This window comes from Mustela putorius, unplaced genomic scaffold, assembly GCF_011764305.1.
Source record: "Mustela putorius furo isolate JIRA1106 unplaced genomic scaffold, ASM1176430v1.1 tig00000905_pilon_pilon_pilon, whole genome shotgun sequence".
Lineage (NCBI taxonomy): Eukaryota > Metazoa > Chordata > Mammalia > Carnivora > Mustelidae > Mustela > Mustela putorius.
The window spans coordinates 1,299,650-1,320,407 of record NW_025421511.1 but is presented as its reverse complement, the minus strand read 5'-3'; the positions used below and the strand labels follow the sequence as shown (position 1 = coordinate 1,320,407).

General features: G+C 43.3%; 1 protein-coding gene across 2 annotated transcripts in view; it reads left to right on the top strand.

The window, feature by feature from the left end:
- Positions 1–389: 389 nt before the first annotated feature.
- The window catches only part of MCPH1 (microcephalin 1), a 240,879-nt gene continuing 220,510 nt past the window's right edge, over positions 390–20,758 (top strand). The window contains exons 1-3 of one of the 2 annotated variants that reach the window (XM_045086169.1): positions 390–508; positions 2,141–2,232; positions 10,229–10,347. In XM_045086169.1, the coding sequence (XP_044942104.1) occupies positions 2,221–2,232; positions 10,229–10,347 (131 nt within the window). In that variant the 5' untranslated portion in view covers positions 390–508; positions 2,141–2,220. Of the gene's footprint in view, positions 509–561; positions 659–2,140; positions 2,233–10,228; positions 10,348–20,758 lie in introns of those variants that run through there. The other variant, XM_004766753.3, reaches the window with a different exon arrangement.

Below are 20,758 nucleotides of genomic sequence, written 5' to 3'. Positions count from 1 at the left end.
CGAGCGGGAGTCTGAAGCCCGGGGTCTCCAGGGGTGCCCGCCCTCCCCGCAGGCGCTCTCAGGGACAGAAAAAGCAGTGGTCTGGCCCTCCGAGCGGTAACACCGAGCGCTGGCGACTGGGCGGCGCCCGGGGACCCGGTGCTCCCGGACGGACCGAGACCGCGCTGTTGGAGACCCTTAGGGGCTGCGAACTACGACGGCGCCCCTCCCCCTCTCGCAGGTCCCAGGTGGGCCAAGCGAGGCTCCGGGAAGCTTCCGAGTGTCCTTACGGAAACGGAAGGGCTTGATTGGGTTTTCTGGGACACCCGAAGTCGTAATTCCCAAGCAGACATACAATACTCCCGGGCAGAACGCTGATCAGCGATGTCAGACTGAGGGCGAGCCGAGACCCGGCGCAGAGAAAACCCTCTGGCCCCTTTAAGGCAAGCAGAGGCGGTCACATTTTTTTCTCCCACTCCCCTTGGGCTGTTAGAAAACGTGGATGAGCGGATTTCCGTGGAGCTGGAAGGTAAGGGCGCGCGGCTGCGCGCGCGTCAGCTCTGGCGCATGCTCAGTGTCACCTACTCCTGGCTCGCCCGCCTCGGAGCGGAGCAACGGGTGCGCCTCGTAAGGTCTCTCATGGCGGCTCCCGTGACCCCAGGGCGCCAGGTCTTGAAAGGTGAGGGGACTTCCTGCACTCTGGGAGATGAGTCGGCGGCCATGGGCCGGCTTGTGGGCCTGCGCCCAGGACTCCGTGAGTGCGCCGAGTGGGCTCGCTAGGCGCGTGGGGAGGGCAGCCTGGTCTTCGGGAAGTCAGCCCGGGCAGCGTGTGGATGTGGAGGAGGACGGGGCCCCCCACCCCCGTGCCGTGTTGTCACGGGCCCTGTGGGGTGTGGGGGAGCTGTCCCTGGGTCCAGCCCCGTCCCTGTGGGGTGTGGGGGGCTGTCCGCGTCCCTGTGGGGTGTGGGGGGCTGTCCCCGTCCCTGTGGGGTGTGGGGGGCTGTCCGCGTCCCTGTGGGGTGTGGGGGGCTGTCCGCGTCCCTGTGGGGTGTGGGGGGCTGTCCCCGTCCCTGTGGGGTGTGGGGGGCTGTCCCCGTCCCTGTGGGGTGTGGGGGGCTGTCCGCGTCCCTGTGGGGTGTGGGGGGCTGTCCGCGTCCCTGTGGGGTGTGGGGGGCTGTCCGCGTCCCTGTGGGGTGTGGGGGGCTGTCCCTGAGTCCCGTCCAGTGCCTGTCCGGTGTGGAGGGCTGTCCTGAAGTCCAGGACAGGGGGTGTCTGTCACCACCCCTGTGGGGAGTGGGGGAGGTTGTCCTGAAGTCCAGGTATGGGGGTGTCTGTCACCACCCCTGTGGGGAGTGCGGGAGGTTGTCAGTCCCTGTGGGGTGTGGGGGGGCTGTTTCTGAGGCCACTACCTTCCCGGTCCCTGTGGGGTGTCCCTGTGGGAAGTGTGGTCGGGTTGTCACTGCCTCTGAGGGGGTGGGGGCTGTCTCTGAGCCTGTCTCCATCCCTGTGGGGTGGGGGGGGCCTGTCTGTCCCCGGCACCAGGAGTTAAGTGGCTGTATGGTCCTTTACACAAAACATACTTTTTGCCAGAAAAGTCTAGCCTAGTTTAGGAATTTGGGAAGAGCGTCCAGGGTTAAGAAGGTTGAATAAGTCAAGCAGAGAGAGTCAGTTATCATATGGTCTCACTTATTTGTGGAGCATAACAAATAGCATGGAGGTCATGGGGAGATGGAGAGGAGAAGGGAGTTGGGGGAAATCAGAAGGGGAGGTGAACCTTGAGAGACTATGGACTCTGAAAAACAACCTGAGGGGTTTGAAGGGGCGGGGGGGCGGGGGTGGGAGGTCGGGGTACCAGGTGGTGGGTATTGGAGAGGGCACGGATTGCACGGAGCACTGGGTGTGGTGAATGAATACTGATACGCTGAAAAGAAATAAAAAGAAAAAAAAAGGTTAAGCCTCCGTGTGTGTATTAATGAAGTTGTTCTTTGCTTGGAGCTCTAAGAACCTCAGTGGCACTAATGCTGTTTTGAAGAGGCTTTCGATAGAAGCTTTGAACTTACTTTTTAATGTAAATAGAACAGGATCAACATCTGTTGAACTCCTCGGGGAGAGTTGCTAGAGTTTCAGGTGTCTTTCATGCTGGTACCTTGTTTATTTTCAGATGTGGTGGCATACGTTGAAGTCTGGTCGGTGAATGGAACAGAAAATTATTCCAAGACATTCACAAACCAGCTTGAGGATATGGGGGCAAAGGTAAGAAATTAATTTGACCATTGCTCCATCCGGCAGGCCTCTGATGCCTGATGAGAAATGTTGTCTTTCCTCATTTCGGGAAGGAGTATGTAGAACATGCCGGGTGAAGAGCAAGGAAGACTGGGTGAGCGGCGTGCTGGGGGAGGGGTGAACCCTGACGTGGAAAAAACTGAGAACAGTGGGTTCTAACAGGAGCCTAGAAATGTGGATTCTGACTCTGGTTAGTTGGATGCACGATGCTGTTGACCAAAGTGAGAAATACAGGCAAAGGAAAGGTTTTTAAGGAAAAGATTGTGAATGTGAGCACCCTGAAAACCTCCGACGGACAATTAGATACCCAGATCTGGAATCTGAGTTAGTCGAGGCTGGAGAGAATATTGTAGGGGTCGAGACCCCGTGGGTCAGGTGAGACCACTGTTGTGCGAATGACTCAGGTGGTTAGAATGGAAGGGGCTGAAGGGGGAGCCCATTTAGTATTTGAAGGGCAGGTGATGGGAGCCGGGAGCCTAGGGACAAAGGAGGAATTCCAGGAAATTCTGGAAAACTAAGTCTGGAAGTCAGAGGAGCCATGTACTTCGAAGCAATGCAGGTGGCACCTGGGTGGCTCTGGGTTGAAGCCTCTGCCTTTGGCCGGGGTCATGGTCTCTGGGTCCTGGGATCTGGCCCCCTATCTGGCTCTCTGCTCAGTGGGAAGCCTGCTTCCCCCTCTCTCTCTGCCTGCCTCTCCGCCTGCTTGTGATCTCTCTCTCTCTGTCAAAGAAATAAAATCTTAGAAAACATAAAGGAATGCAGAATCTTCAGACAAGTGGAGACCGGCAAGTGTACGTCAGGTCTGACAACCGTAAGGTTGTGGTTGAGTGTAGTCGTCAGGGACAGGGGTGAGAGGACCGGACATTAGCCCAGAAATGAACGCGGGACGAGGGATGGAGGTGGTGGAGACGGCTGCTCTCAGAGACTCTCGAGCTGTGAGCGAAGTGGATTCACATGTGCCAGTGACGGGCTGCGGGGGAGCACGACAGGCTGGGTGAAGGAGAGGTTAAGGCAGCAAGGAGATGCGTGAAGGCAGGGCCAGAGTTGAGGGTGAGGCGAGAGAGGCATCCAGGCTATAAAACAGAAAGGGGCATTGAGCCGTGGGCAGAGAGGGTGCCCCGAAGTCTTGTCTGACTCCTGCTAGGCCCTCCCCTGACGGGCAGCGCAGACCCGAGTGGAGAGTATGGAGCATGTAGGGATAGGGCGCCCTCGTGAACCTGAGAAGACCCCTTCTTTTCGGATCCGTTGGAACGTAGGAACCAGAAGGTGTTTCCTTGTTTTGATGCCTGCTACCTACTTGGGCGAAAAGACCAGGTACACTGGCTGAGAAAAAGGCCATGGGGTGTGGGAGCTGACGGAATGGCCTTTATTGTTTGTTTTTGTTTTGTTTTGTTTGTTTTTTACAGAATGGCCTTTAAAACTGTTGTATCTTAGTATTAAGATCTTCAATCTCTTGGATCTTTTTGCTTTTTACCTTTAATTGAGAAAATTTTCAAATAAAAAGGAACATAGAGACCCAGTAATTGTTAACATCTTAAGGTACTTGCTTCGTCTTCATCTCTTGTGTATAGCAGATTTACACGCATGTGTTTCTTTTCCTACACTGTTTGAAAGGGAGTCACAGATAAAATTTGTCCCTAAACTGGCTCAGTATGTAACCTCTAAGAACAAGGAATTTTCCTGTGTAATAAAAAGACCATTATCACATCTGAGAAGATTCGCAGTGGTTCCTAATGGATTCAACCATTGCAGAAAACTGTGCATTTCAGCCAGTGGATGAGATCCCCACTGCTATTTGTACTTAGTTTTGTCTTTATTTTGGTGCGTTTCTGGGAGCACACCATCATGGTTTGAAATTGTATTTTCCTGCATGTTTTCATGTATTTATTTTGAGGAGCCTGTTCAAGACTCCAGCTCGTGTTTCCATTGGGCTTTTCCTTCTCTCCTTGATTGGTAAGCATTCCCGCTCTCATTGTTGGCCATATGACTTGCAAGATTTTCTAACTCTAGCTTGTCTTTTCATCTTTATGGTACCTTTTGTTGATAAATGGAATATACTTTATTTCTTCATGGTGAGCTTTTGTTTAAAACAAAAACAAAGCAACTGTGCCTGTACCAAGATTATGAAGATTTCTCCCTTTATTTCTAGAAGCTTTATCATTTTGCCTTTCACATCTAGATTTACTGTGTATCTGGAATTAGTTTTTATATATGATGTGAAATAGTTTCATTTTTCTCCCCTGTGAATAGTCTTTTATCTTAGCACCATTTATTGGAAAGACCACCCTTTCCCCCATCTCTGAAGTAATGACTTTGCTTGTCATCGGTCAGTTAACGGGATGTTTCAATATCTGCATTATTGTTCTCAGGACAGACCACAGTCATAATTGCTGCTTATAATGAATCTTCCTAAGTCTCCTTGTTTTTCCTTCAAGGTGTCCTGGCTGTTCTTTGCCTTTTGCATTTCCAAATATATTTTAGAATCGGTTTCTCAGCTTTTAAAAATTTTGAATGGGATTGGATTGATAAAAGTAGATCCGAATGTATGGAGATCCAAAGTATGGAGTAGATCCAGAGTATGGAGTAGATCCAAAGTATGGAGATAACTGACGTTTTCACAAAACGGAATCTTCCAACCCATGAACCTATATGCCTTTGTTGATTTTGGTTTCTTTAATTTCTTTCAGTAATGTTTTATAATTTTCTTGGTCATTTTTCATGGTATTATAGATGGTATCTTTTAAATTACTTTTTCTAATTTATTACCGGTATCTAGAAATATTTTTTTCACATCTATCTTGTGTCCAGAAGACTTAGCAAACTCATGGATATGGTATTTTGGGGACTTATAAATGTACACAATTGAATATTAAGTGCATAGACAGTCCGTTTTCTAATTGTAACCTTTCTATTTCTTTTTCTGGACATACTGCACTGGTGAGGGCCCATGTTGAATAGAGCACACTTATTTTGTGTGGTTCCTCTGCTCAAGGGAAAACTTTGCATTTTCACCTAACGCAGTTTTTTTGTTTTGTTTTTAAAATTGGAGCATAGTTGATATACAATATTGTATTCATTTCAGGTTTAGAACATAGTGATTCCACATTTATGTACGCTATGAAATGATCACCAGGATAAGTCTAGTTCTGATCTGTTACCAAAGTTATTTTAATATCCTTGATTATATTCCTTATGGTGTACTTTCCATCTGTATGGCTTAAAACTGGAAGTTCAGGGGCACCTGGGTGGCTCAGTGGGTTAAAGCCTCTGCCTTCGGCTCAGGTCATGATTCCAGGGTCCTGGGATCGAGCCCCGCATCGGGCTCTCCGCTTAGCAGGGAGCCTGCCTCCTCCTCTCCCTCTGCCTGCTTCTCTGCCTACTTGTGATCTCTATCTGTCAAATAAATAAATAAAATCTTAAAAAAAAAAACAAAAACAAAAAAACCTGGAAGTTCATAGCTTTTCTAATCTTCACATATTTGTCCATCACTCCTGTCCCCTCTGGTACCCACCAGTTTTTTATGAGTCTGTTTTGTTTTTTAGATTACATGGATAAGATCATATGCCTAATTAAAAAAAAATTTTTTTTAACCAACTTTCAGATCCTAATTTGCTGAGAGTTTTCTTCATGAATTAACTTTTTAATGTCCTCATTTGTGTATTCTGCATATAATTGAGGCGATCATAAGGTTTTTCTCTTTTACTTTGTTAACATAGTGAATAACTATTTATTTTATCATTAACTAACTTTGCAGTCCTGGAATAAACTCAAGTGGTGGGAAAACGTTATCATTTTAATGTATTTGTTGATAACAGTTGGCTGGTATTTTGTTTTTTCATTTTCCCCTGCAAATATTTCAAGGAGTGATACCAATACTGGCTCGTCCTTTTCCGTTCCTGTTGTGCTGTAATGTGGTTCAGTACTAAGGATAGGCTGGTTTCATAAAACAAGGTGCAGAATTGCGACTCTTTCTCTTTTATTCTAAGTTTGTATAGGATTGTCATTATTTCTCTCTCAAACTTTTGGTGTAATTTTCCAATGAAGCCAACTAGTCCTTGAGCTTTCTTCGTTGATTTTTTTTTTTAATTTTATTTATTTATTTGACAGAGATCACAAGTAGGCAGAGAGGCAGGCAGAGAGAGAGGAGGAAGCAGGCTCCCTGGTGAGCAGAGAGCCCAATGTGGGGCTCGATCCCAGGACCCTGGGATCATGACCTGAGCTGAAGGCAGAGGCTTAACCCACTGAGCCACCCAGGCACCCCTCTTTGTTGATTTTTAAAAAACCATGAGAGACTGTGGATTCTGAGGAACTAACTGAGGGTTTTGGAGGGGAGAAGGGGGGGAGGTTGAGTGAGCCTGGTGGTGGGTATTGTGGAGGGCACCTATTGCATGGAGCACTGGGTGTGGTGCATAAACAGTGAATTCTGGAACACTGAAAAGAAATTTAAAAAATAAATAAAAATAAGAAAAAAAACCCAAAAAACCTTTTTGTTACAGTTTTTCATCTGTTTGAAAATTACAGGGTGTGCATTTTCTTCTATTGTGAATGCTTTTAGAAAGCAGTTTTTTTTAAAGAAATGTATTCATTTCATCAAAATTTTCAAATTTCTTGGATCAAAGCTATTCATAATATCCTGTTTGAATTTGTTAATATCTTCACAGTCTATCGAGATGACCTCCTTCATACTGATACTGGTTATTTGTGTCTTTTCTCTTATTTTCCTTATAAAATGTACTTGGGTTTTATTGATTTTATTAGTTTTTCCAAAGAACCAACTTTTGGTGTTCTTGATCCTCCTCTTCTTTTTTTATTAATTCTGGCCTCATTTTTATAATCCTCTAATTCACTCTTTGGTTTTGATTAGCTGTTCTTTTTCCTGTTCTTCAAGATGGGCGCTTTGACATTTAGCCTCCTTACTCTTTGTACGCACGTTTGTTGCGATGTTGTTAGATGAACATTTGTCAGGTGGAACCCAGGATGCTGAATAGTGAGCGGCAGTGAGACAGCACACATCAGGGAATTGAAACAAGTTTATTACATGCCTTGGAGAAGGTGCCTGATCCCATGAACCCTTGAGGAGCCAAACAAGGAGACAGCTGGAGAGAATGGCAGGACCTGAGCCATATGTCTTTACTAGAGTCCATGGCTAGAATGCTTTCAGCTTCCTAGTCTAGGACTGGGTTAATCAATTCAAGCCAAAGAATGAGGTGTTGGTAGTTCCAGAGCCTTGTCTTAAGAGGCACACAAGGGGAAAGACCTTGAAGGCAGAGGAGTTGGTTTCTCAAAGGGCCATTGGGGAAATGACATTTGCTCATAACTCTGGGGGCTGTTATCTAGGTTATGTGCTTGCGTGAAGGGTTGGTATTGGTTTAAGACTCCTGCAGAATGCTTGGCCAAAAAACTGTATGCCAAGGCAGCGGTACCTTGGACTAGCGTAGTTAGACTCTTGACAGCCTTCTAGGTTATACATCTTTCCCTAAGCTGGGTTTTAGCTGTATTCCCTAAGGCTTTGTCGGGTAGATTGCAATATCTAGGTCTACTTTTACTTTTTGATTTATCTGGTGGTTTATGTTCTTGTCTCATTTCTAGATAAGCTTGGTGTTTTGTTTGTTGTTGTTGTTTCTTCTGGTTGAGTATTGTGTGTATGTAAAATGGTTTGGAATTAAGTTGAGACCTGGAATTGTATTTCTTCAGAAGAGATTCATATTTGCTTCAGTCTTTTTAGTGCTCATATTCCAGGACTGTCTTCATCCAGTTGCAGGGTCGGATATGACTTAAAACTGGACTACAGACCTGTGAGGGCTAATATGACTGTGGTTTGCCCTTACTCCTGGATGAGCCCTTCGGGTGCCCATACAAGATATGAGGGTTTTGCCAGACTCTTCTCCCATTCTGAAGCTGGCAGTCCAATTTTTGCCCCTCTTGTCCTCAGGTATTTAGAAGTGCTACCCATTGTTTGCTAAATGAGACAACAACTGTAGGGAAAACATGACCCTGAATGCTAGACTCCTCTGTCCGGTTGTGTCAGTTGTGTACCTAGAGTCTTGGCTCAATAATAATCCCTTACTGTCTCAATAGCTCTCTGGGGCCTTCTGGTAGGTAGGTAGGCAGGTAGGTAGGTAGACAAAGAGATATGTATTTATATTTCATCAAAGCAATGAAATATGCCCTTGCTTACAAGGGCAAATGTGCAGTGCCATGAGATTCCTAGTACAACCAAGGGGAAACGAGCAATCCTTTGCTCTACACTTCTCATTCTGTTTTTCTAAGATAGCCTTTTTCAGATGTTTCTTCTAGTGTTTACCTTTTTTTTTTTTAATTTTATTTATTTATTTGACAGACAGAGATCACAAGTAGGCAGAGAGAGAGAGGAGGAAGCAGGCTCCCTGCTGAGCAGAGAGCCCGATGTGGGGCTCCATCCCATGACCCTGGGATCATGACCTGAGCTGAAGGCAGAGGCTTTAACCCACTGAGCCACCCAGGCGCCCCTAGTGTTTACCTTTTTATTTCCAAACAGTATACATATATTACTTTGACAAAATTAAATATTGTTAAAACAATGATGTATTGGACCATTTCCACTTCTGAACAGATGACATATAAAAGGTAAATTTATGGACACCATGAGTTTGAACATGCCTTTATTATACCTTTCTTTACCTTTGACTGGTACTTTAGTTGGCTGTAAAATGCTAAGTGTATATTATTTTTCCTTGAAAGCCCTTCTCCATTGTTTTCTGACTTCACGTTGCTGTTGGGAAGTCTGAGGCCATTGTAGTTTCTCACTGTTGAGTGTGATTTATCCTCACCTCCACTTTTTTACCCTCTCTTTTAATGTCAAATCTTTCTCTACTCCAGCTCTACTGGAATTTCACAACGATATACTTAATATGGTTCTGTTTTCATTCTCATGCTGGGCCCTTGGGGGGTTCTTTTGATCTAGAACCCATGCCCTTTAATTTGAGAAATTTTTCTTGAATTACTTCTTTTCCATTTTCTCTATTCCTGTATTTCTTCAACTGTTATTACTTAGCTCTTGGTTCTCCTGATAGTGAGCTGATGTTCCTATCTTGATCTTCTCTTCTGTTGCATCATCTCCCTGTATTTTTGTTGTCCTTTGGGGAGAATTTCTCAACTTTATTAGTGTCCAGCATTTCTATAGACTTCTTTTTACTTATGTCATCATATTTTTAATTTCCAAGAGCTCTTTAGTTCTCTGTCCCCCGTATCTTAGATATTCTTTCTTGAACACAATATCTTCTGCATATTTAAATGAATATTATTTTCTTCCAAATACATTAAATGTTTTTAATGTTAATTAAATAAGTATTCCCTGTATTGTTTCCTGTGAGTTTTATTTTATGTCTGATATAGAAGTCTTAAATGTCCTTAAGTATTTGACTTAGCTTCCATTCTCTCCTCTACTAAAAAGGCATTGCCAGCTCCTGTCCACATTACCTCTCATTTTATCCTTGTAGAGCTCTTTTTTTTTTTTTTTTTAGATTTATTTATTTAATTGTCAGAGAGAGAGAGAGAGTACACACAGGCAGGCGTAGTGGCAGGCAGAAGCAGCGAGAGATGCAGCCTCCCTGCAGAGCAAGGAGCCCAGTGTGGGACTCGATCCCAGGACGCTGGGATCATGACCTGAGCTGAAGGCAGCGGCTTAACCAACTGAGCCATCCAGGGGTCCCTGTAGAGCTCTTTCTATATCAGGCTTTCTTGTGAGGGTGCAGAGATGAACACGTGTGTAACATAGCATCCGAACTGGAGCAGATCTGTTTTCTAAGCGGCATTATCCCTTTGGTAGCATAGTTCTCTGTGACAGATTTTGAGAAATGGAATTGCTGGGGTAGGGGTTTTAGATGTTTTCCTTTTGGCAAATATTGAATGAAGTATCCTTTTTGATTAATTATGAAATTGTTCATAAATGGTAATTTACATTGTGTTTTCTGCCTTTTTTCTACAGGTTTCAAAAACTTTTAACAAACAAGTAACTCACGTTGTGTTCAAAGACGGATACCAGAGCACTTGGGACAAAGCACAGAAGAGAGGTGTGAAGCTCGTTTCAGTGCTCTGGGTCGAAAAGTAAGTGGTTTCTTTTTTTTTATCTAGTATTGGTCGAGTGTGGAGCTGATTGTCATACGTCACAGAACCAGATAAAATGTGATTTTTGTCTTTTCTTTGCCTCTTATTTGGGCAAGTCATTTAATGTCCTCAGGCCTTGGTTTCAGACAGCTCAACCCTGCCTAGAGGGAAGGTGACTGCACGGGCCCTAAGACACCTACGCCTGGTGTGTTTCTGAAACCTCCAGGAGGTGAATGAAACCGCCAGGGGTGAGGCAGATGATAATCTGCTTGGCTGCCAGAGTTGAAGTACCACAGGTTTAAACTACCAGCATTGATTTCTCCCAGTTCTGGAGGCCAAAAATCCTCCATCCAAGTGTGGGCCGGGTTGATTCTTCTGAGACCTCTGTCCTTGGCATACAGATGGCTGTCCTTCCTAGGTCTTCGTCTGCTTTCTGCGGGGGGGGTCCTCATCTCCTCTTCTTGTAAGGACACCAGTTGTATTGGCTGAGAGCCAACCCTACTGGCCTTATTTAACCTTAATTATCTCTTTCAAGGTCAGATCACCAAATGTAGTTGACACTTGGAAAAAAAAAAGGATTTGAACTGCAGAGGTCCACTTCTCTATGGATTGTTTTTCAATAAGAACATTGGAAAATTTTTTGGAGATGTGTGACAACATGAAAAAACTTACAGATAAACTGTGCAGCCTTGAAATACTGAAAAAATTAAGATATTTTAAGAATACTATATATAATACATAAAACATACAAAATACATGTTAATTGCTTGTTATTGGTAAGGCTTCTGGTCAGCGGTAGGCTATTAGTTACGTTTGGAGGAGCTAAAAGTTACATGTGGATTTTTAATTGCATAAGGGGAGAAGTTAGTGCCCCTAGAGCCCACGTTGTTCAGGAGTGAACTGTACAGTCACATTCTTACTTACTTGGGGTTAAGACTTCATGTGAGTTTTATGGGGGACATAATTGAGCCCATAGCAGATGTAGTCAAGTGGAAGCATTGGAGGAGATTGAGGCCAGTGATGGGTAGTGGGGCATCAGATTATATGGGGGCCTTGTGGAGTGTGATTCAGAAGAGATGTGTATGGGAAAAGAGGCAAAGGAAGAACCTAGAGATGTTGCTGGCACTAGAGTGGCAGTAACATGGTCATGAAAATGGTCAGGTTCAGCATGTATTTTTTTTTTTTTAAAGATTTTATTTATTTATTTGACAGACAGAGATCACAAGTAGGCAGAGAGGCAGGCAGAGAGAGAGGAGGAAGCAGACTCCCTGCAGAGCAGAGAGCCAGATGCGGGACTGGATCCCAGGACCCTGAGATCATGACCTGAGCCGAAGGCAGAGGCTTTAACCCACTGAGCCACCCAGGCGCCCCTCAGCGTGTGTTTTTGAAGGTAGTGCCAGACTAGATCTCCTGAAGATTGGGATGTGAGTTTGTAGAGAAGGGGAGGAATCACGGATGACTGTGAGATGTCGGCCTGAGGAAACAGAAAGATGGGTTTGCCATTTCCTGAGATTGGGAAGGCTTCAGAAGTACCAGGTTTGGAGGGGAGATCATGAGTTCCATTTGGATGTACTGGATTGGGGGGGATTTATTGAGCACTCATGTGGTAGGCAGTTAGATCTGGAAGTGTGGAGCTCCTTGAAGAGATTGCAGATAAACATGTTGGAGTCTCCTTATACAGATGTTATTTTAAGCTGTAAATCTGAATGTCACCTCTTGGTGAGTATAGATAGGGAAGGGGGTGGTTTTGAGGTTGAGCATTCTGGTGTTGGGTGTTGAGGAGGAAAACCAGTGAGGATAGGATTCTAGAGTCAGGTGAAGAAGGCGTTCAGGCAGGGGATCAGCTGTGGCAAACAGGTTGAGGAAAGTCAGATCTAAGAGGTGACCATTGGAATTAACAAGGTAGTGTCTTAACTAGCAGTTTTAGCAGATTAATGGGAACAAGACTTGTTCAAATAGAAGTGGGGAGATAGTCCATGGAGACTACTCCAGTGGGGAACAGAGACCTGGGACAGTACCTGGAGGGGGGTGTGGAGTGGAAAATGTTGTTTAAGATCAGAGAAATGACAGCATCTCTGTATGTTGACAACTGATCGAGTAGAGGGAAATTTTGCTAATGAGGCAAGAGGAGACATTCATACTAGTGGGTTATTAAAAGGGCTGAGGGGGATAGACTCTAACCACAAGCTGATGGGTTATAAAGGATACAGGTTCGTCTTATGTATCCTATAGGTTCTATATGGGATCAAGGATAGGAGGGAATGCAGAGTCTAGGGGACAGTTGCTGCTAAGTGAGTAAATGTGGCTTCAGGTCTTAGGGAAATTTCTTTCCTGATGCTGCTTTCTCAGTGAGAGGAGGCAAGACTGTGAACTGAGAATGAGGCATTGGAGGTTTGAAGAGAACGCAAACACAGGCAATAGTTGTGTAGGAGCTTGGGAAGGTGGCTGGGTCAGGGTGGGACTAATGGCTCACCTGAGGATGGTGAGAAGTTGACCATGGGGCCCCGAGCAACCGGACAGTTGTTTATCCAGCAACCTGCAAGCAAGAAGGAGGCGGAGTGTTGGGTTTACCCAGGGTTGGATTTTGCCAGGCAACCCCCATAAAGGGACTTGGAGGGATTTGGGAGGTGCGGAGAATGAGGGACCATGGACTCCAAGCTTGACTGGGGCCGGGGGCTTAGGAAGGGAGCAAAGGATGGTGGAAATGTCTGATGAACAGACCATAAATCTTAGTTGGATTGAGGAGTTGTTGGGGAGGTACAAGAGGTTGTGTTTCGGAGGACAGGAGAATGTGGTTGGAGAGTGTAATACTTGAAATGTAGATCATGGAGGGCATGCTGAGAAAATGGAATCCATGGTAGGAATTCTTTGCAGGACCCCTGTCTGTTAGAGGGCCAGTTAACCTGGAAGTAGTTCTTGGTTCGAAAGTAACAAGTACATAGTAGGTGCTCCAGAGAAACTAGAACAGATACGACAGACACTGCACCTCAAAGCATTTATATCTTAGTGGAAGGGGGAAATAAAATGCCATGATGTAATGAATGGTCAGGGCCACAGGGATCACAGCTCCAGGAGCCCCCATATTGTGCTACATTGCCGGGTAGAAGGTTACTTGAAAAAGTCAGAGTTCGTCACATGAGGTTGAATGGCCATGCCTTGTTACTTAGTTTTTTTTTAAAAAAAAAAAGTTAATGGACTTAATTCTTTTAAAGATTTATTTATTTATTTATTTATTTGAGAGAGAGAGAGCAAGTGAGAGAGAGAGCACGGGCGAGAGTGAGCGTGGGCACACACAAGCAATGGGAGGGGGAGAATCCTCAAGCACACTCCTTATTGAGCACAGAGCCCAGTGTGGGGCTCCTTCTCACGACCCTGAGATCATGAGCTCAGCCAAAACCAACAGTTCGATGCTCATCCAACTGAGCCCCCCAAGCACCCTGGACTTCATTCTTTTAGAGCAGTTTTACACATCATTATCGGAGTCGGTGCCCCTATATTGCTTTGCTGCTTTCACATCAATTTACTCTAGGTTTCTAAAAAAGCAGCAGTATGACTTCTTTACGTCAGGATTTCAGGGAACATTCTCTTCTCCAGAGGTATTTATCACGTGTGTCTTTAGCCCGAGACAGTCCTAAAGTGTCCACTATCAGATTTCCTACCTTCTATAGTCACTTAAGGGGACAGAGCAGGAGCAACACCAGAAGGAGTTCTAATGATTATAAGGTACAAGTGGGTGTGTTTTCAGTAAGAATGTATAAAGAGATTTAAACCTTTGATTACTATGTCTGTATGTATGCAGAATGTTATGAATTTAAGTTTTAAGTAAATTAAGAAAAAAAAGTCTCCTATTCATCCATATGTTTACTATTTCTGTCACTTTTTTTTTTTTTTAAAGATTTTATTTATTTACTTGACAGAAGATCACAAGTAGACAGAAGCAGGCAGAGAGAGAGGAGGAAGCAGGCTCCCTGCCGAGCAGAGAGCCCGATGTGGGGCTCCATCCCAGGACCCTGAGATCATGACCTGAGCTGAAGTCAGAGGCTTAACCCACTGAGCCACCCAAGTGCCCCAAAAGCTTATTTTAAAACCAGGTGCAGAGCCAGGTTGACCTGTGGCCCATAGTTTTCAAATGCCTGCTGTTTAACACGGTATTTGAAATGTCCCCACTTATCCTCGAGGCCCTCGTTTTTGTTCATTATTTTTCAGTCGTCATTTTTCTTCACATTGATCCTCCTTCAAGTTCATTGACTCTTTTCTTCATCAACTCCATTCTGTCATTAAGTCCATTTGGTAAATTTAGTTCATGTATTTTTCACCTCTGACATTTCCATCTGGTTCTTTTATGTGTGTTTTGTTTTTTAGCTGAGATTTCTGCTTTTGTTTTTCTTGTCTTTCCTTACTTGCGTGTTTTCCATTCTCTTGCACAGTACAGTAACAGATCATTTAATCCTCTTTTCTGATAATTCCAGCATTTTAGGGTTGGCATCTATTGATTGTTTTCTCTTAGGAATGTGTCACATTTTCTGACTCTATAATGTGACCTTATAACTTGGGATTTTGTTTTGGACACTGTAAATGCTACATAGACTCTGCATTCTTTTATATTGCTCTGAAGAGTGATTATGTTTCAGCAAGCAGTTAACTTGTTTAGCTTTAAAATGCAGACTGTCATTTTAAGATCTGTGGTGGATGTTTGCTTAGATTCATTCAGTTCTTTAAGCCTTGGCTGCAGGCTGATGTTCATTTGCCTTATGCACAAGTAGGTCAGAGGTCAGCCAGGGATGTGGGCTTTTATGCTCAGAATCTGAGGTTCCTCTTCCCTGGCTTGTTTCCCTGGTCCTTTTCCTGGTGGCCATACTTGCCAAGGCTCTGTCTCCTAGTTCCTTTGGCCAGAGAGACAGCAGGTCTTCTGTTGGAGGCTGAGCTGCTCAACACCACCACTCCCACAGACTGTCACTATGTTACTGCAGGATAAACACCCAGAAAATGTGGTAGAGCCACAGATTGTTTGCTTCCTTTTATAATATGCCTTTTTAAATGTAAGTGGGACCTAGATTGTTGTTTTTATTATCATTATTATTATTATTATTATTTTCTAAAGTATCTGAGGCTAGTCTAATTCTTTCCTTTTGTAAATTATTTGATCTTTCTTCCAGGGGACCCAAGGTTTTTTGTTTTTTGTTTTTTGTTGTTTTTTCTCTTTAAAATCGAGGGTTTTTTTTTTTTTTTTTTTTGCTTGTTTGTTTTGTTTTTGTCTTAAAATGATCCAATTGTTGATTCGAATTCTAGTTTGGCCTTTTTTTTTTTTTAAGATTTTATTTATTTACTTGACAGAAAGAAATCACAAGTAGGCAGAGAGGCAGGCACAGAGAGAGGGAAAGGCAGGCTTCCTGCCGAGCAGAGAGCCTGATGTGGAGCTCGATCCCAGGACCCTGGGATCATGACCTGAGCTGAAGGCAGAGGCTTTAACCCACTGTGCCACCCAGGCGCCCCTAGGTTGGCCTTTTTAAGAGCTTCAGGCTTTCCTATTTCTGGAAAATTTTTCTTACAGTTTTAAGTATTACCCCTCTTTACTGTTTTGCTTCTCTTCTTCAAGGGCTTCAATTATATGTATGTTGAGCCTCCTTTACCTGCCTTAATTTCAACCATTTTGATTCTGAGTCTTTTTACTTCCTTCTGAATGTTACTTTTATCCTCCTTCTCCTTCCTGCCTTGCTTTTCTTCAGTATTTTTTTTTTTTATTAAATTTTCATTTGAATCTGTTTCTTCTTTGGCATGTTATAATTAAGTCTTCATCTCTGACATGATTTTGTCTTTTTATTTACTGAGTTCAACACTTGTTTAATGTCTTCCTATTTTGTTGTTGTTCTTAGTTTTTATAGTTATGATTCAAGAAATATCTCACACATACAGCTGGCTGGGTGGATAGTTTCCCATATGCCTGTTTGCTGGTATTTGATTCAGATGTGACAGTTGTGTTACGTTCTTCAGCTTTGCTTTTATTTTCAAAGACAGGTAGATTTTCATTAGCTGAAATGGTTTGATTTGCATTTTCTTTTCCAAACAGTTTTTTAAATTTTTTTATACACATATAATGTATTTTTATCCCCAGGGGTACAGGTCTGTGAATCGCCAGGTTTACACACTTCACAGCACTCACCATAGCACATACCCTCCCCAATGTCCATAACTCCACCCCCATTTCCCGACGCCCCTCCCCCAGCAACCCTCAGTTTGTTTTGTGAGATTAAGAATCACTTATGGTTTGTCTTCCTCCTGATCCCATCTTGTTTCATTTATTCCCCTCTTACCCCCTTAACCCCTCATGTTGCATCTCCACTTCCTCATATCAGGGAGATCATATGATAGTTGCCTTTTTCCGATTGACTTATTTCACTAAGTATGATACCCTCTAGTTCCATCCACGTCGTCAAAAATGGCAAGATTTAATTTCTTTTGATGGCTGCATAGTATTCCATTGTATATATTTACCACATCTTCTTTATCCATTCATCTATTGATGGACATCTAGGTTCTTTCCATAGTTCGGCTATTGTAGACATTGCTGCTATAAACATTCGGGTGCATGTGCCCCTTCGGATCACTACGTTTGTATCTTTAGGGTAAATACCCAGTAGTGCAATTGCTGGGTCATAGGGTAGTTCTGTTTTCAACTCTTTGAGGAACCTCCATGCTGTTTTCCAGAGTGGTTGCACCAGCTTGCATTCCCACCAACAGTGTAGGAGGGTTCCCCTCTCTCCGCATCCTCGCCAGCATCTGTCATTTCCTGACTTGTTAATTTTAGCCATTCTGACTGGTGTGAGGTGATATCTCATTGTGGTTTTGATTTGTATTTCCCTGATGCCAAGTGATGTGGAGCACTTTTTCATGTGTCTGTTGACCATTTAGATGTCTTTGCAGAAATGTCTGTTCATGTCTTCTGCCCATTTCTTGATTGGTTTATTTGTTCTTTGGGTGTTGAGTTTGCTAAGTTCTTTATAAATTTTGGACACTAGCCCTTTATCTGATATGTCGTTTGCGAGTATCTTCTCCCATTCTGTCAGTTGTCTTTTGGTTTTGTTAACTGTTTCCTTTGCTGTGCAAAAGCTTTTGATCTTGATGAAATCCCAATAGTTCATTTTTGCCCTTGCTTCCCTTGCAATTGGCGATGTTCCTAGGAAGACATTGCTGCGTCTGAGGTCGAAGAGGTTACTGCTTGTGTTCTCCTCAAGGATTTTGATGGATTCCTTTCGCACATTGAGGTCCTTCATCCATTTTGAGTCTATTTTCATGTGTGGTGTAAGGAAATGGTCCAGTTTCATTTTTCTGCATGTGGCCGTCCAGTTTTCCCAACACCATTTATTGAAGAGGCTGTCTTTTTTCCTTTGGACATTCTTTCCTGCTTTGTCGAAGATTAGTTGACCATAGAGTTAAGGGTCTATTTCTGCTCTGTATTCTGTTCCATTGATCTGTGTGTGTCTGTTTTTGTGCCAGTACCATGCCGTCTTGATGATGACAGCTTTGTAATAGAGCTTGAAGTCTGGAATTGTGATGCCACCAACTTTGGCTTTCTTTTTCAATGTTCCTTTGGCTATTCGAGGTCTTTTCTGGTTCCATACAAATTTTAGGATTATTTATTCCATTTCTTTGAAAAAAATGGGTGGGATTTTGATTTGGATTGCATTAAATGTGTAGATTGCTTTAGGTAGCATAGACATTTTCACAATATTTGTTCTTCCAATCCAGGAGCATGGAACATTTTTCCATTTCTTTGTGTCTTCCTCAATTTCTTTCAAGAGTACTTTATAGTTTTCTGAGTATAGATTCTTTGCCTCTTTGGTTAGGTTTATTCTTAGGTACCTTATAGTTTTGGGTACAATTGTAAATGGGATTGACTCCTTAATTTCTCTTTCTTCTGTCTTGTTATTGGTGTAGAGAAATGCAACTGATTTCTGTGCATTGACTTTATATCCTGATACTTTACTGAATTCCTGTACAAGTTCTAGCAGTTTTGGAGTGGAGCCTTTTGGGTTTTCCACATATAGTATCATATCTGCGACTTCTTTGACGACTTCTTTGCCGATTTGGATGCCTTTAATTTCTTTTTGTTGTCTGATTCCTGAGGCTAGGACCTCTAGTACTATGTTGAATAGCAGTGGTGATAATGGACATCCCTGCTGTGTTCCTGACCTTAGCGGAAAAGCTCCAAACAGTTTTTTAATGGGCTGTGGTCTGCTTTGTTGTGTTCTTATTCATTTTCTAAGCAGGGCTCCAAATTTCTGAACACTGTTCTATGCTAGTTCTGCTCTGTTTTTTTGCATAGTTCCTTTTGTGGATGATGTTGATGGTGAGGCCTTTGTTTCTGTCGGATCCTTGAATATTTTCCTCTTGGTTTCTCCACTGCTGTTTGTTCCAGGGTTACCGCTCCTTCTCGGTAGAGTTGATGAGCCCTCAGAGTTGACATTTTACCAGAGCCTCTTCTCTGTAACAGGTGCTGTGAGCCATTCCTGTTCTGTATTTCAGCATTTAGTGTCAACTTCTTCCTTTTCAGTTATTTTACATGTGTTTCTTCTGGTGTTCCAGTCCCCTCCACTCTATTTGTGGAACTGTAAGCCTTTCCCCCCACTTTCTGCATCCTCAGACTTGCAGCTGTTTTCAGACTTGTGTTATTTTCCTGTAGATGTGTCATGTGAAGTTTTGGTAAAAGCATGGGTCGTGTGTGTTCATTGCTTGCATTTTTAAAGTTGTCTTCTTATGGAAGGTTGTCGGAGGATCAAAATCAAGCAGCTCTCTCATCTCCTTATGCAGTCCATTAAAATGACCTACTGATGGTATCTCAAAATAGAGCTTGTGGCTCTTTGTCTCTGCTGTTCCCCTTTAGTACAGACAGCTCTCATCTTGCCGCATTATGCAGTGGCTTCCTACCTGTCTCCCTTTCATTTCACCGCTTGTACATTAGCAAGTGCAACACTTCTAACAGATCAATCAGTTATGTTGTTCTTGCTGAGGTAAAAATAGCTTAGAATTACATGGTTCTAAGCAGAAGCAGTGAACAAGGACCTGTGGGCCAGCAAATCCAGCCTACTACCTTGTTTGTTTTTTACGGCCCTTGAACTAACCGTGGTTTTCACAGTTTTAGAAGGTTAGGGACAAAGTCAAGAGAATTTCCTGACACATGAAAATGATATAAAATCCAAATCTCAGTGTCCATAAATCAAGCTTTCCTGGAACACAGCCATGCACATTTGAGAATGTATTGTGAACGGCTGCTTTTGTGCTGTACCTGCGGAATTGACTAGTGTTATGGAGACCGTGTCGCCCCAGAACAGAGTCCTCCTTGTTACTTTGTCTCAACTCCTTTCCTTGTTGTACTCTTAGAACTTATTTTGTTCATTTGTCTGTTTTTCAAAGTAATTTTTTTTTCATCAGAATAAATGTGCCCTTTAATCGTCAGGTCCTGTTTCCCCCATCTCCTCCCCCTCCTCCCCTCTGGTAACCATTTGTTTATTCTTTATAATTAAGAGTCTGTTCCTTTGTTTGTCTCTTTGTCTTTTTTTCCTTTGCTCTTTTGTTTTATTTCTTAAATTCCACATGAGTGTAATCGTATGGTATTTCTTTCTCTGACAGACTTATTTCATTTAGCAATATACTCTCTAGCTCCATCATATCATTGCAAATGGCAAGATTTCATCCTGGCTGAATTACAGTACGTTGTGTATGTACACCACATCCTCTTTATCTATTCATCTGTCAGTGTTTCCATAGTTTGGCTGTTGTAAATAATGCTGTAATAGACATAAGGGTGCATATATTTCTTCAAATTACTATTCTTGTATTTTCTGGGTGAATACCTAGTAGTGTGTGATTTATTTGTCTGTTTTATCTGTCTGCCTACCTACTTACCTAATCATGCATTTTGGTCTTTCCATTATCATGTAAATCTATAGGTGCAGCTTCCATGTTTGTCTTGTTATGTGGTTGTGTCTTCACTAAGTATCTAACACATTCCTGGCTCCTGGTAGGTGCTCTCTAAGTATTTGTCCTGTCAACTCATCAACAGAGGAGGCTTTCCTTACATTAGCTTAGAGATAGCAGAGAAAATTTCTTGGGGGAAGTGATGGTGAGCTACTTGTAAAAGGTCATATAGGAATGTGGGGAAGGGGAGGGCACAGGAAAAATAGACCTTTCCTGAAAGCCTGACGTTAATGGAGATATTTGGGTGGAAATGTAAACTGACAGCACCCTTAGTCCTGAGAAGAGGCCTCTCAGTTAATCCTGACAAGGGAATTCTCAAAGTTTCTTCTCCTGAGAGTCCTACTTTGTTGCTTTCATTGGTAGTCTGTCCCCTACTTCCCTTTTTGCTTTATCTTTTCTCTTTTTGTTGCCACCGTTGAGCCCTCGTTTCTTAAGG